Below are 25,342 nucleotides of genomic sequence, written 5' to 3' on the forward strand. Positions count from 1 at the left end.
GACTTGGAGATGGTTTTCACAGATTAGGCAGGCACTCAAGAAGCAGAAAGAGAGAGAGGTATGAAGAAACCAAGCAATGAACACTTGTTTGAGATGCCAAAATATCTGTATTATTTCTTGGGCCACTTTTGCAAGTAATTCTTTGATCTCCCAGAGACAAGCTTTCTCTTCAGAGCCCTTCCTTATCTGTCCTGGTTTTCTTACTGGTTGGGCTTTCCTTACTTTCCAACAGCTCACCCAAGCAAGAGGAAACTCCTTTCTCTTCTTTCTGTACTGAACAAATTACCCCCAATCTTATCCAAATAACCTCATTAACTTCTCCTTTCTATCTTACACCCTTTTTCTGCTTCAAAAATATCCTGTAATTTCCCCTGATTTTAGTTTTATCTTACGCAGCCATCAACTTGTCTTTAAATACACTTCCAGAGAATGACTGTCATTTTGCCCTACGCAGACACTAGTAGTGAAACACAGCTTTCATCTTCAATGGCCTTATATTATTCCCTTTTGAAAAAAAATGCCACCTTAGAAATGTAAACATATATTAAAACAAACAAACAAACAAAAAACAAAACCATAATTATTCCATGAGATAATGTTTTAAGGTTTAGCTAGAACTTCCCGCTTGCCTTCTTGATTAAAGTTGTATTGGCATTTCCTATTAGCTGACAAATTACACTTGGGAGATGGAGGAATCATAAACTGCAGACATACCTGCAGTACAATCACTGATAATGTTGCCATTTGGAGAAAGCAGAAGCAGGCACACCTTTCACTTTTATCACCTCCTGTAATTGTTATGTAGTAGTGTGTGTGTCTAGGCCACCTTCATAGCTACTGGAAATGGAGATAATACTGTGGATATCAAAAAAGTGTGCAGTTCTCTGGCTGTACAGACACCTTTTTTTGGATAATTCACTTTCTAAACTTCACAACTGTACAGTTTAAATTTGCATTGACCCCAAGAATCCTACACACCTAATTCAGGCACACTGCTTACATGAGATGAGTCCCAGCCTGGAAGTCCTGGTATGGGGTAACTTCAGGGAGTTTTGTTTCCTAGGGTCTGAGGATCATTTCCTACAGCAGGAGTCCCAGTCAAAGCCAAAACTCTCATTTCTTTCAATGAAAGCAGGTCCAGGTCAAACGGGGTAATAAAATAAAATAGAGCAACAGGCTCAGAAGGAAATCACTGCTTTTCGACCTCGTGACTCTGGAATGACACCAGCTTGACACATGGAAAGGAAAAGAGGGCTCTTCTGCCCTCATTCAATATGAGAGTGATTGAAAATGACATTCAAAGGTAGTGCCTTGTTTCAGTTTTAGTGCTGCAGTTTTGTTCTGCCTTTGTATTTTGTTAAAATTTTCTATGTCTGAAAGCAACTCGCTAGATTTCTGAACACTCAGACATACTCATGTTCTGAACCCATGCGTTAGCCTTTTGAATTCATATTCCAGTTTAAATTTCTATGTATGTCAAACACAAGATGTTAGGCACATTCAGTACAGTTCTCTGCATGCACATATTCCTGTTCTGGCTTTCACCTTCTGACTGGGAAGCTGCCATCTGCAGTAAAAGCCGTATCTTCTAAAAGCAATTTATAGTTCCCTGGCTGTGCTCAGACAGCTTCCTTAGAGGACTCCATCTGTTTTGAAGCTGTGATATGTTTTTTTTCCCTGCTGCAATCATTATAGTCTTTTTTCCCAACAACTTCATAAACTCTCTTAATGTGTCCTTTCTATCTCTTTTGTAGTCAGAATGCTATATAGCCCTTCAAGTTATCAAATGACTGTTAAAAAAAAAGGGTAAGTTTAGGTTAGATATAAGACATTCTTCACTCAGAGGGTGGTGAGGCAGCGGAACACGTTGCCCAGAGAAATTGTGGTCAGCCCCATCCCTGAAAGTGTTTTAAGGACAGGTTGGATGGGGCTTTGGGCAGCCTGCTCTAGTGGGAGGTGTCCCTTTTAATGGGATCTTTAAGATCCCTCCAAACCCAAACCGTTCTATGATTCTATGAATGTTGGTTAAAAAGGAAAAATGATGAATTTCACAAACACCAAAAAAAAAAAATCAAAAGGTGATCATTTTTTCATGCCACCTACAATGCTAAACCAAACATTTGTCCTCAACAATCTACTTTAATAATTCAACATAAATGGGATGAAATTTTCATTATTTTTTGCATTGTTTTACATTGGCACAACAACCATCAGAATATTTCAGCCATTTGTGTTTCCAGTGGAGGGTAACTCAAATTTTCCAACAGTTTCTCCTAGGAAAGGATGTGAGACAAGTCGTATGTTCTGGTCATACTAGCAAGAAGGTGACATAGGTATGTGGGTCATGGTATTGTTCTCCAAAAAATCCTAGCAGCAGGGAAAAGGCACACAGTTGAACCTTCCCTTTGATTTTTATCTTTCCGGCACACTTTCATAGCTAAACATCTCTACAACAAACAATGGTATCAAGTGGCTGACAAGGTGCTGTTGTTCAGATCACCATGTTTGTGTATGATTTATCATTTAGAAGATACAGACTTATAAACTGTATTTATAATTCTCATCCATTGTTTATACTTAAATGATCAGAAAGAAGAAATGGTAGGCCAAAATGCTTCACAGCTTATTGCCAGCTAAGGAAAAAAAAAAAAAAACATCACAACTGTGCTTGAAGTAGAAACCAAGACCAGTGGCAAAGCTTTTGACAACAGCAAAGCAATGAATACAGTTTCATTTTAAAAAATCCTAAGGGAGATCCATGCTTTTTGAAAACCTTGTCCTGACTACTGACGCTATTAGTACTTTGAAAACTTGGCTGATGCCCAGCTTTAGGCTTGTTTTAGCAGAGGAGAACAGTAGCAGTAGCACAAGTATGATTCAGAGAAGGCACTAGTAGGCCCATCCAAAAAACGTTACACACATATTTTCTATTGGGACACTCGTACGACTTGTGGAATGGACATAAGTGCTGAAGAGAAAAGCATAAACGTCCCAAATGTCATCCCCATTGTTGCTGTATCTCCATCAGCTGCACCAGTGTCTCCATCATCCTCTTAACCAAACTATGCAGGTTTGCCCACGTAAATATTGCACATGCTACAAATATAGCCAAGGGTATTTTCTACAACATATGGATGTATTCTGGGAATACACAGAGCTAGGAATACCACAGCCCCGTGCCTTTGCACAGGACAAAGAGAAACCTAAACACTGACAGGAACTGGTCAAACTGCAATATTCTTTATGACATTTCTCAACGGGTAGATACAACTGTGAAGTTTTTCTTTCTTCATCTAGAAAGATATTGTAAATATATCTGACAATGCACAGACTAATCTTTTACATACACCCTCGATTCAGTCAATCCCCTCTCTCGCATTTGACACTGACTATAGACTTCTTAGTCATTTCTAAGTTTACATTTTTTCTCAGTTATTTCTAACAAACCACAGTTACATGGCAGGGAGATGAAAGGTTGAGCGAGATTCTCAGGGCTCATGAGCAAAGTCCCTAACAAGGCACAGCTGATATACAGACAGACAGACAGACAAAGATATCAAACATGTGTTGAAAATAAACAGTTGCAGTCCATTCTCTCGTGCTGGGGAGGAGGAGGAATGGCATGCGGGCAGTGTTTGAGAAGGACGCTGCCATTTCTCTGGACCTGTGTTCGTCCCGTGATAGGAAGATGTTGTTTACACAGCCTCAGTTCTTGTGTCTATCTGCAGCTCTCACCATCTTGACCCAACACGAATGGTTTTACTACCATTTGTTCATGACAGACGTGCAATAATATCGCAGTAAGCCAAATTGCTCTGTGGAAGAACAACTCTGACAGACAAGAAGTAAGTGTATATTAGACATACATTTTAGCTATTATTTATAAACCTTCGTGCTTCTGAACTAGCTCATATCCAATGTTCCAAAAGCAATTTCCTAATATTCATAAATCTTAATGTTCTTCAGAGGCTACTGTATAATAAAAATATGCATCAACAGAAGCACAAAGAAATTTGAATTCATCCCAAATCATACAGCTTGTCTAAGACAAGGGATCTTGACTGCTCCTACCCTACTGATCAGACACTTATCTCCTCCCTAGGCAGTTTACCAAGTTACGTATTAACCTTAAAAATATGTAAACAGCTGTTTAATACCCTGAGGTGAATATGCCCATCAACGTTACATTTACCTGCTTCTGGTAGGCAAAGTCAGACTAAATAGCTGATATCCTCCTGGTTATTTTGAAGTATTTTTTTCTTAAGTGTAACATGACCCTGTTGCTGCAGTTAACATACTCAAACATATGTAAATATCTATTTTTTTTTACCAATTGCAATATATGTTTCAAAGAATAATGAACATGGGAATTGTCAGATACCATTTACTATGATATATCCAATTAAAAAAAAAACTTTAAAAGAATAAAAATAATCTGGACTTATACTTCTCAGTGTACACAGTAAAAAATAGCATTTACCAATATGAAACATAGGGTCCTGCTGTTTTCAATGAAATAAAAACAAAACAAAAACAATAGGACTATCAGATGCAGTGTAGATCCAGACTTACTGTGCTGGAACATGGCAAAGAAACAGACCAAGTATATGGGATGCAGCTTAAGCCATAAAAAGCAGAGGGAAAGCGTATGGCAAACCAAATAACAATGGCAGTAGTACAACTAGTAGTAGTACTTGTAACTAACATCTTCCATAAGGCATCACAGGAGCATTTAATTTACCTAAGGTCCTACTTCCTCAGTACTATCTGAATTTTCCACTTTACTTTTGCAGACTTCTTGCTGTCACAGTTACCAGTTCCTATCAGTACATCTACAACAAATGTCCATCTGTTAAAATGCTGCTACTGTTGCAATAGGTTTCAGCATAGTGTAAATTCCAAATGTAAAATGGTAATTAACTGTACATTTTGGAAAACTTGTTATTTACAGACCTGTTTAGTTTTTTCAAACAAAACCATAGGTAATCACACAGAAATTAGGAGCCATGTGTTAATAGGTATGTGCATTGTTTGTTTTTTGAAGGGAACATCAGTTTTTAGAAAAACAGATATTGACAAAAGGGGAAACAATACATCGGACAAGTAGTGATTTTGCATATTACTTTCACTTAAAGCACGTGCAGAAATTCTTTGGTATATTCACTGCATCCTACCCTTCTGACAAATCAATAATCCAATTACTTCAGTGAGAAAAAATGTGCTTGTCTTATTTAAAAGAAAATCAACAATTCAGTTGCAATTCTATAAAGACATAACTCATGGTTAAGAACAGAGCTCGTTAATATTTTTAGCACTATCTGTTCAAACTATCGCTGAAATCGGTGAAAAATGTAACACTTGTCAATATGAATAAAAACTGGAGAACTAGGACTGAAATGAGTGTCTACTATGGATTATTTAACTAAGCAAAGCTCCATGTTTTTGAGCACTGATTGAGAATGTATTTTACTACCTAAGAAAGCACTATACCTATTGATAAATTACTGCATTTTGTACCTGGTATGTCACTGTTAATCAGAGAAAGTCTAAATGCTTCATGAACCTGGACAAGCACGTTAGAAGCATCAGCTAAAAGAACTAACAAACTTCCATTATGGACTAATTACCATGACTTGCACAGAGAAGCAGCCTGCCTCTAGCCCCTGTGGGCCAACCACGCTGTTATCCCCCCTGGAAGTGGTGATTTTAGCTGCTGCCAGCACGGGTAAGCTTCAGCAAAGAGATGAGGAACGAATGCTTGGCCTGCACGAACCCTCAAAGCTGGAGAGGGAAGAAGACTTTACAGGCACTCAGGGAAAAGCCCAGAAAGCTCATGTATCCGTTTTCCCCTAAGCAGAAACATTTTGGCAGGTTTGTTTGTTTGTTTGCTTGTTTTTATGTTGGGAATGTATGGTTTTTCCTGGCTTCTATCCTATCTCTCAAGAGGAAAAGGGAAATTTTGACTAAAAGAAAATGCAATTATAATTAACTCTGTTAGTAGTTTTCATACGCTGAGAAGAGTAAGCAAAAGAATATGCTTATTCTTTTTGTATTCTTCATACAATAAGAACTTTTCTGTGATTCAAAGGGGGTTATTTTCTAGCTACATTATTTATAGGCTCAAATGATTATGGATATTTTTTAAACCAAAAAAAAAAAAATCATAATTATCAGAGTGAAAACAGATGCAGGTCAATGCAATGTAACACTTTACATAACAATCAATAAAAATGTCAATACAAACAACTACTAAAGGCACCATATGACATTCCAAAGGGGGAAAAAAAAAATCTTCATTTTCTACTTAGATGCTTTCCTTCCTTTATCAGCAGATGGCAAGCAAATTACTAGTTCAATCCATATGTCTGTATCTGATAGACAGTGTTTTACAAGTCTGAAATTAGTTTAAAACATTTTGATGTTGGCCAGACTACAGAGGAAAACAGGATAACTTTGTCTATTAATGAAAAGTTGGTTTTGTCATAACAAATACTTCCACAAGCTACTACCCATCCAGACTCATTCAGTCGCTAATGGAATTTGTACCCAAAGACATAATCTGTGTTTAACAGACTAACAATTTGTAGTTTCATCCATATTGCTCTTCTGCTGTGCTCCAACACGTCTCCTTACCCTCGCTGAGGTTTACTTAGCGGTGCTGATGAAAGAAATCAAGGCCATGAGAATATTTTTGGTAGGAAGGATATCAGATCACTAGGGCCCTTTATGTGCATGCTAGTAGGCATTCAAGAGAGAACCTGTCAGAGCAAGGACCATTCAGACCAGCACCCTATCTCCAACCATGGCAAAGTGCAGATGTCTAGGAGAAAAAGTATTTTTGAAAATTTTTCTTAATCTCTCCCAATCAGGAAGCCTCCATTTGTGATGCAGATGATGTATATTTTGGGAAAGGAGGCCTGGAAAACCTACGTACTAGGTTCAGTGCAGACAACTGGATTGAGGTCCTGCTGGCTTCCTAATCCTTACAAAATTTAAATTCTTTGCCAAGGACCTACAGAACTCTCACAGATAACATATCTCTCTACTTAGTGCTTTTAAAATTCTTCTTTCCTCACAACTGTGAAGTACCTGGGTGGGAGACTGATGTCCAAAATGGCTTCTGCTTCACTTCTTAAGAAAGTATCACCAAGAAAGCCTCCAAATACCTTCAGCAATGATTAAGCCTTCTCACCAGGCTGTCATTCACTCAGAGAAAGCCTACATTTCAGAAAAAGTCCATCCTAGACTTTATACCTTGCAATCCTGGAGCACTGAAGCCTGGTGAATCTCACCCTCCTGAGACATACGCAGTCAGTCACAAGGCTTGACTGAAGCTGAGTCTGGTGTTAGGGTCCCTTAGCACAATATCCTACTGAGACAGCCCAGATTGAGGCACCAAATTTAGCAGACACCAACTGCCCACTTAATTTTTGTGAAATTCCCTGCATCAATTCTGCTCTGACAGTCATTATGGATGCCTACTGTAAAGACCTCTACCCTCCAACCGTTTAGTTGGCTATTAGGAGGCAAAGGCAAATTGATTAAGTGCTGATTAAGTTTACAGTCTTTTAGGCATGAGAGGTTCTGTTGAAAAATCAAGCCAGATTTAAAACTTCTGCTAAGAGGAACATAATTTTCTGTAATGGAAAAATCAGTAAAGCTGGAACATACTCTTTGCTTTAAAAATGATTAATACTAGTGCTATAAACCATTTGGCTAAACAACTGCAGAAGGTTCTGGGATCAGTGGAAAGACATTTTTAATTTTAAAATAAATCTCATTTCTTAAATTTCATTCTGATTTTTAAACCAGTAAACAGACTAGTAATACACACGTACGCACAAAAGCATATGTAGGTGCCAAGCTGTTTACAAGAATCAGAAGCCTGGAAGCCAACAAGATTTTAATCAAGATTTCCATTAACTCTCCCCACCCCTCGAACCCTGCATAAGGTATGGGTTGTAAGAATTTTAAACAAAAGGAAATACATACATTTCTAGCATACTTAGTCAAATATAAAAGAATTTCAGTAATATACTAACAGGTACTGTGCTACTGCCAATGGAGAGCTTTTTGTCTTCTTTATCAGCTGCAGGGAGGAATGCCAAAATGATCACCATAGCTGAGTCCATTAACTGAATTGTGAAGAAAATACTTTTCTCAAGAAACAGGCTGACTGAATGTATCCTGCACAATGTGAACTTTTACACAGGTCTCGGATACCTCCATTTTAGCCTGGGAGAGCTGCTGCCACGAAACATTGAAGAAATAAGGAGTGTATGTCAGTATCTTCTCTTCTAACTCAAGAACGTAACACCATGAACATTAAAGCAGTTACTATCAGAAAAAGAACTCATAAATATGTAAAGATATCGTTCTCCATACGTTTTATAAAGGGGATAATAGCGGTGTATTAAGTTTTGCTTTGATTTTTAAGTTTTCACCTTGCGGTGTCTGCCTTACAGCCTTTTAGTCATGTACAGACTGGAGCAGCAACAGCTTTGAAGTGCCCAACTTCCAGTGAAGTTCCTAACATTTCTTTTAATAAGTCTGAAGAGGTCTGTATGTGATTTACTGTAATTTCAGAACAAGCTCAGAAATTCACCCTAACACAAAAAGATACAATTTCTTCATGAAAGAATGGGAGTCATTTGAGCACCATATCACTGCCGGGGGATGGGGGCAGAGCGGCAGGAAAATGCTTTGGCAGCATGATCAAATGAAACTCAAAAATACTGGCTGTATACAAGATGATAGTCAAAACTTTAAGGGAAACAAGACAGAGCTTTCTACAGATGAGTTCCTTCTATTTTTTTTCCCCAACCAGTAAATATAGTTTAAGTGATTCACAGCCGATTTTTATAATTGTAATGAGCAGCTGTGATCAAACTCTATTTGTAGCATCATAATAAATTTGCCCCCCACCTACTAAAATTAGTTCTAAGCATTCAAAATTCCCATTTGAACATCTGACTGAACAAAACAGGCATTGCTCCATGCCAGAAACTGGAGGAAATAGACCTAAAATATGCCATTTTCTCACCAGAAATTGCAGGCTCCCAGAATAACATGTGAATTAAAACTCATTCCAAGGTTGTTTGCATTGCTCTTCATTCCCATTCATAACAAATTCCTTGACAAATGTTCTGATTATTTCTCTTTTTTTTCTTGCTTTTTTTATTTAAACACAATTTTCAAATCACAGACGGTCTTGCAAGGAGAAACAGCCAATAGTACAACCCATCTGAAAACGGAGAGGGTGGAATTTTACTCTCAGCAAGTGCTGGAGGCAACTGACATGATTAAAGACTGCAGTTTAAGCCATCGTTAAAGGCTTCTTCCCATAAGTGAAAATGTGTAGTTTGCCACTCTACACATCAGAGGCATGTAAACCAAAATGAGGTCAAAGTCAAACAAGAAACACAAATGCCTCACTCTAAAAAAGTTCCTGCTTTCTCTTTTTTTTTTTTTCTAATCAGGTTAAAGGGGAGAAGAGAAATTTTAACAAAGTTAAAATGATGATGTTTCCTAAGTTTTTCTCTTTTGCCAGTATTTTTGCAATAAGTTACATCATCATGCCCAGAGAAGATAATTGGCAATATTGACTCAGGATGCTTATGGGAGGGCTCTTCGTAGCACTGCACAATAAGGATTTTAAAGCACCTCCTCACTCTCACCTTCTGAGGCAAGGAACTGCCCTTACTCCCATTTCACAGACAGAATCAGGAGTATAAGGCCTAGATAAGCTAAGAAATCAGAAGGGATTAACCATCTAACTAGGACAAATATGATTCACCAGCTGTATTACAGCAAACAAAACAAGTAGCAACTCCCAAGCACTTGATCAGCAATCTGAGCAGGAACTGTTCTTCCCTCTTCACTGGAAAGGCACACTTGCTGCAGCTGTAAATGCTGTCCAAGACTTAGGCAACATATGGGCTTCAATAATATGATACAATATCACATATAAAATTACATATTATATATGATAATAACAAAATAATTTTATTTGCAAATCTCAGGCAGCACAGGGAAACACGAACCAAACAACGATTGCAAAGTCGATTAGGAAGCTCCCTGCTTTGTGCAAAGCACTGTGCAGCCTGTGCTGCCACTGTGCCATTTGCTTTAGAAACCTACACTGCAAAAAGAGAAATCATCCTTATTCCTTCTCTTGTCTTTGCATAAATAATATTCTATCTGAACTCCAAGTAAACAATGTAGCATGGTACAGAATACGTATATTTACAGATTCCTATTGCATGCATATATTATTTTATTCCTTCTCTTGTCTTTGCATAAATAATATTCTATCTGAACTCCAAGTAAACAATGTAGCATGGTACAGAATATGTATATTTACAGATTCCTATTGCATGCATATATTATTTTATTGCTACAACGAAGATCATAAGATTTCGTAAAATATACATAATGCTACTTAGAAGAATGCTTAGAAAAACATCAACAGAACCATTTAGCCATTATAAAGCATCATTTTAAAAACAGAACTTGGTGCAATAAGTAAATAAATTCTATTAGGCAGGAAATTGTTCACTAAATCAATTGTGCTGCATTAGAGATCTTAAAATTAAGACTACTTGCAAGGTGGCCACATGCAGACTCTGAGGAGTGCTAAGGTAACAAAAGAAGTTCCATAAACCCTTTTGCATATCTCATATGTATATTTGTTTCAGCACACATCTGTTCATATAACAGAACTATTTTCCATGGTTGCCATTTTTAATTGGGTGTATTAACCCCTAGATAGCTCCATGGAAAAATCCCAGAACATGTGTGTGTGCACTGTTTATTCACAAATCTGTCTTTAAATCTTCGCCATTTTGAATTTGTTCAGATGTGGATAGCATCTGGATTCCTTCAAATCAATTATAATTACAATGATCCTTTCTTAGTCCAATAAATTAAACATTTATTTGCTGTCTATCATAATATTCCTTTTCTGAAAGAATCTATTTATTGTGTCTTTTAATTACCAAAGTACATGTACAGAGTTTTCTGAAATTCAACACAGAAAGCCACTCTGCACTTCCAGATGTTAAAGGTATCCTCACATAGATTTTCATTGTTCAGCACCACAGTACTTCAGGCAAAAATAGAATTATGTACAATCCTTGCCGGCATTCATCTATGAAATTTAATTTTCCATTGAAAATCTACAAGTTAGCAGCAAGTTCTGCCCTTGGACATGAGTGTGTGTTTCCTATTGGATCCAGTTTGGCAAAATTTATCTTCATTTTTTAAATACCATTTGAGTTTCCACTTCAGGTATACAATCTAATGCAAAGTACTATTAGTGATAGAGAATAAGAGCAGAACTGTCTAATTGTTATAGTTGCACTTTTCAAAACTTTGGTAACTATTTTTGCCCCTGACACTCTGGAAAAGCTCAGCTAATTATTGAAATCATTCAGCACATCAGAAGCTCTGTTTACTTACTTCCAAGCTTAAATGGTGCTTCCCATAGCCAGCTCTCTGAACTGTTTAGGCTGCACGGCGTTATTTGCTCCAGCATGTGCACATGCAAGGCCCACAGCTGCGCTCCACACCATGACCCTGTTTCTTTTAAAAGTACAACCTAGTCACATCCACGTTGCAAAAAATAATAATAAAATTCAGCAGTGTATTTGACGACTGATTAAAAAATAAAATTATCTGCTCCTGGGGGATGGAGGCAGGTGCCCACCATACACAGGGTTCGGTCACTGCAGCTGCACCATGGCAAGAAGTGGCTGCCCCAGTGCCTGGGGGTGCTCAAGGCCAGCTTCATGCACGAGAGCAAAGTGGCATTCCAGTGACCCAGGTACCACACATCAGACCTGAGAGGGCAAAAGACAAGTCCTCCCATCCCACCTAACAAGGGTAATGTGTAAACAAGTTAATTGCACCCAGCACTGACTGACAGATGCTTTGGCTGGTCAGTTCAATACGAGAGGGCACCCTCTTCTTCTTGCCTCTCCCATCCCAACCAAGGAGCTTGTTTTAAATCAAGAATTATCTCGGTTCTCCCTGCTTGAATCATCGTTATTGATCACAGCAACTTCAGTAAGGCTGTTGCTGCTGACGCAGTGGCCCGGGGGCCTGTCCCAGCCCTCGCAGCTCTTTGTTCCCCGACTGATTCACCTCTCCAGCAAGGATTTTGACGTAGCTGCTGCCCTTTCGCATTATTACCGTGCCCCACCCAAATAATGATTTTATCATTTAAAGCTCTCCTCAACCACATTTTGCAGAAGAAAAGAAAAATAAATAAAAAATATGCACCATCGGGTGGGTAAACACGCGCGAGGTGGGGCTGTCTCTCCACATGACAGGCACACCCCACACAAAAACCAGAAACATGCCTTGAATTGGGCAGGTTAACATTTTTCTAAAAGTTACTTTCTAGTCCGATCTGATCACTCTGTCATGATGAGTAATGCAAAACATTCAATTTCTTGTGGGTTTGGTTCCAGTAGTTGCTAAAAGCAGCCAAGTACATGTTTGTTTCTCAACGGCTTCAAACCTTCGGCGAGCTATTTTAGCTCCGTTCGCGGCCCGCTCCCCAGCGCGGGATTTCACCCGGCTCGGTTTTTGCGCAGGAAACCCAATGCCTCAAAACCGTTTCTCTTTTGCGTCCTATCTTTATTTTCTCACTTTCCTTGCAGGATGATTCTTGCCCTTTTCCAGGATGTAGTTATATTTAAAAAGCAGCCCACCACCTCCCCGAGCAGAGACTTGTGGAAACAGGTGCTTCAAAAAAAAAAAAAAAAGAGAGAGCGTTTGGCAGCTCTGTGACCTGACAGAGCTGTGTGCGTTAGTAAGACACAGTGCCTGCTGAGTTCCCCTCAGCTAATTAGAGGACCCGTATGGCAATGAATGGCCTTGACTATAAATACTTCCTGAAAGATCTCTAACAGAGTCAGAGGAAATGGGAAAAAAATGAGATGCAGCTACAGGGAAACTATTTCAGATGTTTCTTCTTTAAAGGGCTGCTTTTTTTTTTCCTCCCCAACGTGGCTGAAGGATGAGCTGCCGAGTCCAAGATCTCCAACAACTTAAATACAAGATATATGATGTAACTATATCTGTTAAATTTAATTCTGTAGATATACCATTGAGATGCTATCAGAAGGTGGCTGGATGTGGGACACCGAAAAATCACACTTAAAACACAACCTGCCCCAAGAGCATGCTTTGCGTTGAAGGCAGCAGCAAGACTTCTACCAACACCTGAGAGGCAGTTTTTACCTCAAAGGTATGTTGCCATTCTGGCCAAGAATTTCATGTTTATATGCACAGGAGTAGTATTTTGGAAATCACAAAGGCCAGTTTGGCATTTGCACCGCTTTGCAGGAATCCAGCTCCGGATAGCAGGAGAATGCTTTACAACAAGAGAAATAGTGTTTTGCTACTAAGGATTGCATCTACTACACTGATATTAAATGAATCAATCATACATAAATTTACTGATACTTGCATACGTAGTGCTTGTTTTAGAATGAGCCATAACTGGTCACAGAGAAGAAAGCAAAATGGGGAGGACAAATATATTTTTCTGACTTCCTCTCTCTGAATTTAAAGCCATGTAACAACTTCTTGACTGAACACTGCAAGAAATATCAGGAGTGTAAATATCACAGACAAAAAGAAAAATAACTCTCCTTAAAGTAAATGGAAACTTTCTTGAAAAACTGTCATTTCCCGTGAGGAGTTTAATCATCGTGCTGCAAAATAATCTCGATTTAATAGCAGAGCTGCTTTTATCCCTTATTCCTGTATAAAAAACTCACAGCAAATGTTACCATAACTTCAGCTGGATATTTAATGTTACAGCCTGCCATCTCCCTTTGACAACAACCACCAGTACCTTTGCAATAATTTGATGATCTCTCTCTCTCTCTCCCTCTGACGGTACACAAATCCACCCGTTGCATGAATTATAATTAATAATACATAGGCATCTCCCTGTGCTTTCAGGCATACGCAGCCCTGCAGGGCACACTGCTATTCTGCATCTGCATCAGCTACACTACGATGCAAGGAAGCAGTATTTACCAGTACCTTCAGGGGGGCTAACTAGGTCTGTATGTAGATCTGAAGGCACAGGCTGCAATTCCCCGCTTTGTGGAAAACTTTGTACGGCAGTGTCCACACATAACAAAACAGGCCACTTCATTTAAAATCAGTTTAGCAAAAAGTTCCTGCTGTCCAAGATCAGCGTTGTCAAAGCATTAAACAATCTGCCTGGCCCGGAGTCTGCTGGCTGCCAATGTGCTACCCAAAAAAGGAACATTTTTGCATCTCAATAGACTTTCCAGTATCAACAAATCTTTAAACTAAAAAATCAGCTACTCTAAGGAAGAGCAGAAATAATGTCTACATTGTACCACGCTGAGGTACATTTTTTGTAATTCCCATTTGCAAAACATACATATTCGCTGTAAGTACAGCTGCTGGAAACATTTTAATAAGAAAAATAAATTAAAGCTACTCACAGAAGTGTACCAAGCCCCTGAGAAAGATTCTGTTACACACACACAGCCTGGAAGCTCTCTCGGGGAAAAAGGTGCGTCCCCTGCATATGTGTGCTTGCACACATGCAGAGCTCAAGCTATTGCCACCGCACTATCTCCAGCTCCTCAAAGGTCACAAGCCACTAAAAAGAAAATAAATCCTACCCTAATGACTCCCATGAATAATCTACTGTAGGACGGAGCCTGGGGAGGGAACACGACCATCATGCATTGAAGGAATGCGAGAAAGCAGCACATAAACAGCTTACAGAACACCCAAAACTGAGAAACACTTAATTACAAAAGTTTACAATTATCATTAGAGAACTATGGGGGCAACTGTAGATTTTCACCCTTTCCCCTGTTGATCTGTATTGTCCTTGGTATTTTGTTAAATTGCTAATAACTCCAATCATAAACTCAGTATCTAGAAAACTGCCTTGCAACATTGAACTCTCTATCTATATGAAAAAAATGTGAAAAACATTATCTTCCCTCTCCCTTCCCCCAGTCATCATGAGAGAACTAAAAAATGAAAAGCACATGGTATTACTGCTACTGTTGAATCATTACAAATCATTCTTAATAAACAGAACCACTCTATAAATACTGAATAGCCAGCACAACCAAAGGGATGTGTTAGATTTTTTCAGTCCATTTCTCACAGTGTTTATTCACTGAGTAATCCCAAATTTTTGGCTTCCTCTGTGCCGATCTTTGAAAAAACACAAAATGAAGGTGTCTACAGCGATTTTATTATAGGTTTTGTTTCCTAGTCACCAGTCGTCCTGGGATACAGTATTTTGCATGAGAATTCATTATATGATACCACAAGTATGTACTGATTTAACCCCTTGTTTTTACAAAGCCCCAGATTTTTGAGTAACATTAACTATTTCTGCCAACTATTTCACATTAGAAAAACACATTTCCCCAAAAGTGGATAATCATGTGAGAATTGGTAACAGTATGATTTTTTATTTTCAGGATTACCAAAATTAACTTTTCCCAAAATGGAGAAGGTTTTTTCTGAACACTTTCTAACTCTGCCCAGACTGAGTGAGCTTCCAGGTATTCATAACACCCAACACAAAGCTCCCACTGGTCAAGCTGACCATCACCTTTTCTTCTTGCTTAGTGGCCCCAGTACTTCATCCTATAGCTCTGTCCATAGAAAACTACATCAAAAATAAAATAAAATAAAGGTTTCCATTAGATCTTTTTTCACAGATCCAGGGGAACAGGGGACCATCCATCTCACTGGAAGAATTAATATCACTCACAGAATCCCACTCCATCTTCCCCCATCTCCTGTCCTCCAGCTCCCCCCCCCCCCTTATCTTCAAGCAGCTTGAATTCTCACTGTTTTCCTCTACCCATTAATAGTGATGAAATATATCATTAGGGGACTCTGTTCCTCAGAAGTAGAAAGTTAACTTCCCCACTTGTTTCTTAAATAATTCAAACTGACAAAGGCAACTTGCCCAATTTCCAAAGAAAAGTGAAAATGAAATTATTATAACTAAAAAGAGAAGGGAACAAAAAAAAAAAAAAAACAGACAACCAGAGACAACCAGGTACTTAGCACATCAGAGTCCAAAGGCAATGAAGGTAAAAATGTATACAAAAGTAATTGTTCTTTGAAAGGTGTCAGCATGATTTCACCAGTCAGTATAGACCTAATCCAGTATTAAATCCTTTTACAAACCATATAAAAAAAAAGTTGGGTTGTTCACATAATTTTAAAATGCAAGAAATTAATTTATATACCCTGTTAATGCACACAAAACAAAAAAAAACTTTTTTTTTTTTTTCAGAAAACCATGCATGTTATTGGTACTTTATATTTTTTGAAAATCTGGAAGTGATCAAAACATTTCCAAAGTGATAAAAAATAATAACAAATATACTATTATCTTTGTATAAAGATTGAACTTATTTTAAAGGATGGCATGAGAAGCAGCCAGTGCACAGTTTTCATTTTTTCATTTAGTATTGCCTTAAAATCATAATATAATGGTCTTATTCTACTATCTCAGATTTTAAGCTCTAGTTACCAAACAAATTTAGACATTTACAGAGCTGATTCCACAATAACCAGGTCTCTTTGGATAATAGTATTAAGAAGTCAAAAAATAAATGAAAATTATTTGTACTCTGGATAAATCCAAAATATAAACGGCTCCTCTGGCCAATATATAACTCGTGTCATATGTACAGCATGAATTCCACTGCTAGTCAGATATATATATATATATTTAGACATATTTCTAAATGGAGGAGAAATATAAACCTGCCATTCACAATGAGCACACACCCAGGCCCAACCGGGAACCTGTCATCCTGTGACTGCTTCTCATACACTTAACATCTGACATCAGTAGCTATTCACGACCTGCAAGGCACAAAAGACTGTGGTCCCCCTAAATTGCTTGCAGACTTTAAGTGACAGACACATTATTTTATAATTAGAATAACTGTAATATTTTTAAGACTACTGACTTCATCTTAAAAGAGCTTTCAAGATTTATATATGTATATGTATATATATGTATATGGAGACAGATATATACATGTATAAACTTAGCAGACCATGGAATAAAACATTTATCTTGCCTTTGGTCTTCTTCTGTCATGTTGTTCCCTCTTACAGTAATGGAAGCTATGGTTATAAATGTTCTTATAAAAGACAATGCAGAACAAGAGATGATCACCACTTCCATTCTAGTGAAGTTCACCTGCAAGTTCCTAAAAGTTCAAATATGGAGCAGCCCCTGAAAAAATTCAGTGATGACACCAGGAGGAAGGCTCTTATTTGTCCCTGTGTTCAGCTCCTCAGAATTTGAGAACTCTTCTAACTTCAAGTTTACCAACAGTGGAAAAAGCATAAGTTAGGAAGTTCCTTATGTCTACATTTTTTTACTATTATATATTTTTTTAGAAAGACAGAATAGAAATTATTTGGTGTAATGAATATTCTCCCCTTCTTTATCACACAAGCTCCTTCCTTTTCTCTCTTTTATTTGCTTCCAAGGCAACCAGACAAGTGTCAAAATTGATATGTAATTATGCTGTTTTACAAAAAAAAAGAGGTTATTTTTTATTAACATTTAACTCAGGTTTCATATTCTTATATATTTAATAATGTGAAATCTTGCTTAAGTGTGAACTGTCACACCACCTCAAAATTTAAGAGGTGATTAGTTGTTTCAGTGTAACAGATGTGCAGCCTTCTGGGGTTCTAAACCCTCGTTCTTCAAATGCATCATCAACCTGCACAATTAGCAGGAATGATTAAACAAAATTCAATCAGAGCTAAATAGCAAAAGCAGATTCACTTGCTTACTAATACTGCATCAAATATATGCACTGTTTTATGCAAACACTTTGGAACATTTACCTGTCAGTTTCAGTCTACAAGTTTGAATCTTTCAGTCTTCCCCTGATTTTTATTTTTGTTTTCCCATGCATTCTCTCTGGAAATGAAGAAATCTTTCGCATGCCTAATTAAACATAGCATACATGTAATCAGAAAAAAAAAAAAAAAGAAAAGAAAAGAGAGAGAGAGAGCTTCCTACCCGTAACAAGGACTGGGATTCATCCTTTGCCTTGCCGTCCCCGGATCCAGGGTAGGGCTGGGTGAGCTGCCCGGCCTTCTCCGCCGCTCCGGCTGGCACGCCCTGCAGGAAGCCCTTGCTCTCCACCGCCAAGCCGTAAATGGGCCGCGCAAGATGGGCAGCTTCTACGTTCGGACTATCCCTTAAAGGCTTTGGCTGCTCTTGGCCAACAGACACGGGGGTCAACAAGCCTAAACTGGTCTGTGTGTAGGACGGGCTCCCCCTCAGAATGTCTGTTCCTCTCCAGGTCACGTTACGAAGATCATCAGCGGGACTGTCAGTCCAACCCTTCTCCTTAAGCACTTCCTTATCTTCTATCTTTTCCCTCTTGACTATGCTGTCAGATATGGGCTCCCCCATTTTGGGGTCTGGATTAATCAGACTGTAGACCTTGAGGTCAATTTTTGGCTCCTCCTTGATAGATGAAACGCCGTGACTGTCCTCCCCATTGGCTGTAGTGACGTCCACCTCCTGACAGTGCACAGTGTTGAAGTGCTCTAGTAGTGACTGAGTGTCAACAGCTGTGAAGCTGCACTGACGGCATTTGTAGCAGTTGTGTACTCTCCTGGAAGGAAACGAGAAGTGCGTTAACGCCAGTCTCCCCTCAGCCCTCCCGCTCTCACTGGCTTTACCCACCCAAGAAGAAAGAAAATAAATTCAACGTACAGTACGAGTCCCTCCAATAAAGCAAGCAGGTTTGCTTTGTTGTCTGACACAATAGGGGAAAAATCCTGCTGCTTTTCACCCCCACGCATTGCAATGACCTCCTATTGTTCATTCATACTCCACTGCATTATTCTAAACTTCATATAATTTTCACTGGGATTTGTGTTGTTTCCTTTCCTGTTTGCTGCAGTACACTCTCCACTTTCCATTGTGGTAGAAACACTGAAGTAATATTTTTTTTTTCCAACCAAAATCGAATAGTTAGAAGGGGAAAGTTTTCTTTGTATAAAAAACAAACAAATAAAACCCAGTATTCACATAAATATACTCTAGAAAGTTCAAATGTTGAAAAATTTCTTTGCTTTCCACCATTTTTAGTTACTTCTGTTGACAGAGATCATTTTAAGTGGAACTCTGCTTAACTTACGGGATAAGAACACACCAAAGGATGGCAGGTTGCACACAACAAACAATACTATTTGTCCTCTGTGGACGTTTCAACATGACCTTAGATGCTGCTCTAAAGCAAAAGCAGCATAGTTGGCTGTGTCAATACAAGCTGCATTTTCCTGTCAAACACAGGAGTGATTGGGTAAGACCTGGAGCAGTATGGAATAACGCGCCTTCCTGTTTTCATTCGCGAAGCCTATATAAAGTGCTGTATTACCAAATTATGTAAAGCATATGTTGCTACATTGGAACAACATGTTACCACTTTATCTATCAGAGGAACAGAGCACTTTTTATGAGCTATATAACATTATGAATAATCATTTAATGCACAGAAGTGGTCCAAGCCCTCTGTCGGAATCAGGCCCCGCCGCGCCAGGCCGAGCCGAGCACCGTCCCTGCCCTTCCTCGACACGTTCGCAGAGCTGCAGCAACCTTCTCCCTGCAGATCCGCTCACACATCCACACCCCGTGCGTTCAAGAGCCACAACAGCATCTTCAGCCAAGCTAGAAAACGAGCCTTTCACTATCCACACAGGACAAAACTTGCATGAGAAATCTGTTACTGCCCTGACAACTCCAATTGTTGGAATTAATTCTGCTGAGGCCAAATCCTGGTCTCGGTGAAGTCAATGGCTAAACTCCCATTGACTTCAGTAAGAGCAGGATTTGGCTCTCAATGCATCTGTGGAACTGGAATGATACACAAAATGTCCCTGTTTAAGTATGATAGTTTAGAAGGGACAACTTGCCAAACTTCCAAAAAAAAAAAAAAAAACAACTTGTCTTCCTTCTTTCCTTTAGTTGAAAAAACAAACCATATGTTATTTACATTGTCTGATTTTCTTGCAGTTGTGTCAGCGTGCAGACATGAGCACACATTCAAATTTGAGCTTTTTAGCCCTTGTGCAATATCAGTTTTCTTTTTGTCATTTTCTGTATTTATATTCATTTTAAGGGACTAGTTGGGCTCATTCAGTTACGCAAAAAATACAGTCAGCTATTCTCCATATAGCCTTATGGCAACAAAACCTACTTGTAGGAGAGAAAGCTGCGGGTTAAAATCCTACTCTGGCTGTGTTCCTCTTTTTTCATTCTACAATTGTGTTTTATTAAAATCAGCTTCTCTCTCAATGCGACACTAATATATTCACTCTTGCAACTTAATTCTTCTCTAAACCAAGCTTAATTCTCTTCTGAACCAAAAAAAAAAAGGGAGAGTGCTATCTGATCAAAACCATTTTACAAATACAAAAAGCCAAGTTTTAAAGAGGGTCAGCCCTGTAAAGGTGGGATACCATCAGGGAAGTCCAAGTTAGAGAGGGGCTAGTTATCTTAAAAGCCAAGTTAAACAAGACACCATTTGGGGCTAATGGCTCAACCCCATACCTCCCCATGTTAAAGTTTATCAATCCTTTGGGAGACTACTTAGCCCTAAGTGTCTCTTGTTTAACTTGGCTATTTCAATAGCTAACCCCCCTTTTCTGACTTGGCTCTCATCTACAGACATCACACCTCCAAACAGCTGATCTTTTTCTGCCTAACTTGCTTTTATTTTATTTTATTTTTTTTCCCTCCTTTCCCTTCCACGCTGGCTAAATGGTTTTGATCAGGAACAGTAAACACCACAGGAGTGCTGCCATGCTTGTGAGGCCACAAACAAATGTAGAATATTAGATACAGTTGTAACTGAGTGGCTGGGGCCCTGCTGAAATCACCTTTTTTACGTGAGAGGTTTCTTAATTTAAAGGATTTATAATCTATTCAGAGGGAGTCATGGAAACATCCTGTAGTTTTCCCGTTAAACTGCGATAGAAATTGTGATGTGGAAAAGACTGATTTAGACAGGTAGCAGTAGCCGACAGGCTTTTTCTTTTAGGACATATACTTCTCTAGTAGTGTCCATTGCTGTCATTATAAATCTTCATATTTTACATGTCCGTTATATTTTTCTATCCAAAAGCTCAAGGAAAGCAAGCTGAAGTTTGTAGCTGTCCAATGTAAGTCAAAGTCTCAAATAAAATAATAACTATTATAACCCTAGAGAACTTTTTTAGAATTGGAAACTCTTATCCTTCCCCAGAACAAGGCATAAAAAGAAGTGTTTTCACCTCTGATTCTTTTCACCCCACCCTGAGAGCAATCAAGAGGACAAGTTGGCAAGCTTTCATTTCTTATTGTACCATATTTTAAATCTACACAAGGTTCCTAAAGGTCTAAGTTACAACTATATTTGTGCACAGAACTTCCCAAAACTAGGCAAAAAAGAAAAAAAAAAAAATCAAAGTTCCAGTTTGCAAAGTACAGAATAAGCACTTCTGTGCTTATTGGTCAGAGGATAGACGTTTGAGGAAAAGTTAAATATGGAAGAAAATTAGGTAAATAAAGATGGAAACAGCATTCTCCCCATTATGACTTTGCGCCTATATCACTCAAATAAACTAAAAGCAGGTTCAAGCCATAAACTGGCATACTTCCCATGTGACAATGGAAAGGCAATGTTACACCATCCACTGATGTCACTTAGCATTATTATTTTCACTACTAAATAAATCAAAGACTTGATTATTCATGGACATTAAAACAGTTATGGCCCAATCCCAAAATTAAATGTCACGGAATTCTGGCCAAATTGTTGCTGCCCTGTTAGGTTTTGACAACTTAATAAAATCCTATCATTTATTTCGACTGAAATATACCTGAATTGGGTTGCAATAGAACATAAGAATTTTTCTTTGCAAAACCTGAAGGTGGAGAGATTAGATTTCTTTTTTTTTGATAGATTTAATGTTATTTATGTGAGATTTCTAATAGGCTGTGATACTCTTGACACTAGCGAGTTGTTAATTAAGTCTTGTTGACATACTTCTAACTAGTCTGAAGTATTACAAAATACCATCCTTTACAAAACAAGTAATTTTTTTAAAATTACCTGAAGACATTCCTATGCTCTAGGGCATAGAAAATATTCTGGATGAAGGTACAGCTGTCATATCACTTTCATTTTTTTTGCATGCTTTGAATTTCATTAAGAATATAATAATTGCTAACATTTCTTGTGAAGAAACAGGCTCATAAGAAAGTTTACTTTGGGGATGGGTGCTGCACTTGGTCTTGTGAGGAGAGGAAAATATTCAGAAGAAGCAAAGGGAGCAAAAAGCAAGCAAGAAAACTCAGTGGAAAGGCAGGAAGGGGAGGAGAACGGGCAGAGCGGAGAGCAAGACTGAAATGAAATGCAAGCAAAAGCCACTGGCAAGAGCAAACAAGTTCAGAGCAGTGAATTAAGGTGTCAGGAGGATGGAAAAGGTCTTTGCAGCTGCTGCTGCTGTTCGCCAAGTGAAGGCCCCAGCTCTGCCGCAAAGCAGGAGCTGCTGGGCCTCGGTTTACACGTTTGCCCTCAGTTAGATTCTCCAGGGAACAGCCCAAAAGCTCCACGTTCCCACAACCAGAATGTCTCAGACCTTTCTCCAGCTTCTGCTGCCTGCTGGTGTTGGGGGCACTCTGGGACAGCCCCAATGCCCCCGTCCCCAGAGAACAGCCACGGTGCTGGGCGCATGCAGGCTGCAGCTCCACTGGTACCCCCCTGCCTTTACCATCTCACTCCACTGACATTTAAGAGGTGAGAAATTTCATGTAATTCTGCTGAACAGCCCTACAAAGCTGCCGTCATGTGCATTTGCAAAAATAATCTCTGTTTATTAGAAAAAAATGATTCTGCTCCACTGCCAAAGCTCGTATTTCATTTGTGAGTCTATTTGCTTTTTATATTTTGCTGTCGTTTAATGAATAACAGTCACCAGCCTACCTATTTCTTAAAGAGTTTTAGGCCATCTTTCAAGTACAGTGTTTGTAATTAGCACTAGCACTGATCAAATGCTACTGTCGGTCTTTTTTGACAGTAAGGATTTTTATGAAAAAAAAAAAAATGTGCAAAAACGAGAAAATGTGTTGTTCTCCCTCATTTTTATAAAAAGTCTGGCAGTAAAGGTCTGCAAGAAGCCTCATTCAGCTTTAAGAAAAAAATGAAAAAATAAAAATAATTATTCTCAAGCAAGAAGAAAAATAATATCTAGACTGAGTGATCTGACATGCAAAATTTCCCTTAATAGTCAATATGATTTTTATCTAAATTACATGTGTTGCATCTTTTAGCTCATCAGAACAGCAGACAGTTTTAAGAAAAAATAAATAAATTTCACAATGAACACATAGAATACCTGATTCCTCAGAGGAATAATGGAAAATGAGCAGTAACAGAATTAGAAAATGTAGGCCAACAAACCTTCCGGGGATTTATTTGAGTAAGCACCTTTTAGTGAAGTTTAAATACAAGTAAACTCAAGTGCAATGTGATTCATTAAATTCAAATTTAACTGAACAGGTCTCAAATAATCGTGTCAAGGAAATATTGAATGAGAGTTAAATGTTAATATATATATCTGTAGAAAGAAAAGTTGATATGAACGAGTTTTGCAAATTCTAACACTGTTGCAAATACATGGCTGCAAAGGAATAATATTAAGACATAGAAAAAAAAATAAACTAACTGACACCGGCAAATTGTAGACAAAGAGCCGAAAGGAAACCAAATAAAAGCAAATTAATTAAACATGCTGTTCATGTCTATGTCTTAAAAAAGAACATAATGAAGAAAGCAGACAAAAAAAATACACGAACTCAAATAAGTAAGAGCTATCTCCAATACTCAGATTATCTATGGTAAACTTAAATATGTGTATGGCAAAACACTTCCTGCGACCACATTAATGCTTATGACCATGTTTATCATTACAATCCGTTCAGCCACTTATTATATAAAATGCCAGTTTACATATACATATATATATATATATATATATATATATATATATTTGTGTATATAATTTTATATAAATCAGAAATATATAATGGTGTGGCCTAACAGTTTTATTGGGACAAACTCTGTTGAAGCCACAGAGAAGACCAGCTAGGCTGTGAGCAGCCTCCACACCAGTATTTTTCTATGTATGTCACATAACTCCCCAACACAACTATTTTACACCACTATTTTTAAGTTCTTTTAAAAATCTGAACTAATCTGTACCCTTATTTCTTAAAATGCAAAAAGGGAAAGGAAATACAAATCAGGTATATGCAAAACTTTTGTTAATAAAAAGGAAAAAAACAAATACCTGATAATAATATAAATAGAAAGAATAATGCCCTAGCAGTCTTTTTTATTTGTTTTAGTTTGGTGTATTAAAAAGTATGAAAACTGAGGCATAGCAAAGCGAGGTGTCTGCCATTACAGAGCATGTACCAAAAACCAAACTAATTTCTGTGACTTCAAAAACGATGCACAGTGGGAAAGAAGAGCAGCAGTATATGTAGAAAATAAACAAAATTCAAATTTAAAAGGGAGTGGGAGAGCAGGGTAAGGGAAAGGGAAAGAAGTTGGCAGTTGTGGGGATTTTGTTCTTTGCTTTGACTATACAACATCCTCAGAGTGCTCTATAATGCGGTAGACTGAAGGCTTAAAAATACATTGTTTGAGTGTTTTCAACAGAATAGGCTAATTTTAGACAAACAAATTGAGATTCAAATGTTTAAATTCGTCTCTTGATTTTCCAAAGAGTGCATCACATAGCAATTCCCACTGACAACTGCTGGGGCTGAAGGGTGCAGAGCACTCTGGAGGACAAACTGCTGCCATGGGGTGTCTGCCTTACAGTTTTCAAAGTCATGGCTTCTCCTTTCCTTGGGAAAAAGGATTTTAACTAGGCGTGCTTGTTAAAACTTAAATTAGCAGCTGCAGCAAAATAAAAGTGTTTTTCAGTCAAGGAGCCATTTCAATCTTCCAGTTATTTAACCACTAAAAAAAGATCATGCCATGCCCCAGCGGCGGACAAAGTGCTGCCTATGGAGTTCTACAGCACAGCTCAAAGCTGCTATAATAACGCTTGGAACTTAGATACCACTTTTCATCTTCAAAGCAGTTTACAAACATTAACTAATTAATCCGCACAACATCCCTGAGGCCCACTTGGATCAAAAATGGGGCACTGCATGCTGGGACCTGAATCCTCCGTGGGCCCTAGTTCCAAATTAAAGATGAGC

The 25,342-nt window shown here is 38.3% G+C and overlaps 1 protein-coding gene across 8 annotated transcripts in view; it reads right to left on the bottom strand.

Moving 5' to 3' along the window:
- The window catches only part of TRPS1 (transcriptional repressor GATA binding 1), a 213,663-nt gene that overhangs the window by 131,772 nt on the left and 56,549 nt on the right, over window positions 1–25,342 (bottom strand). For all 8 annotated transcript variants that reach the window (XM_068672528.1, XM_068672536.1, XM_068672533.1 and 5 more), the window contains one exon: window positions 18,092–18,695. In XM_068672528.1, coding sequence (XP_068528629.1) covers window positions 18,092–18,695 — 604 coding nt within the window. The remainder of the gene's footprint in view (window positions 1–18,091; window positions 18,696–25,342) is intronic.

The sequence above is a fragment of the Anas acuta genome, chromosome 2 (genome assembly GCF_963932015.1).
Source record: "Anas acuta chromosome 2, bAnaAcu1.1, whole genome shotgun sequence".
Classification (NCBI taxonomy): Eukaryota; Metazoa; Chordata; class Aves; order Anseriformes; family Anatidae; genus Anas; species Anas acuta.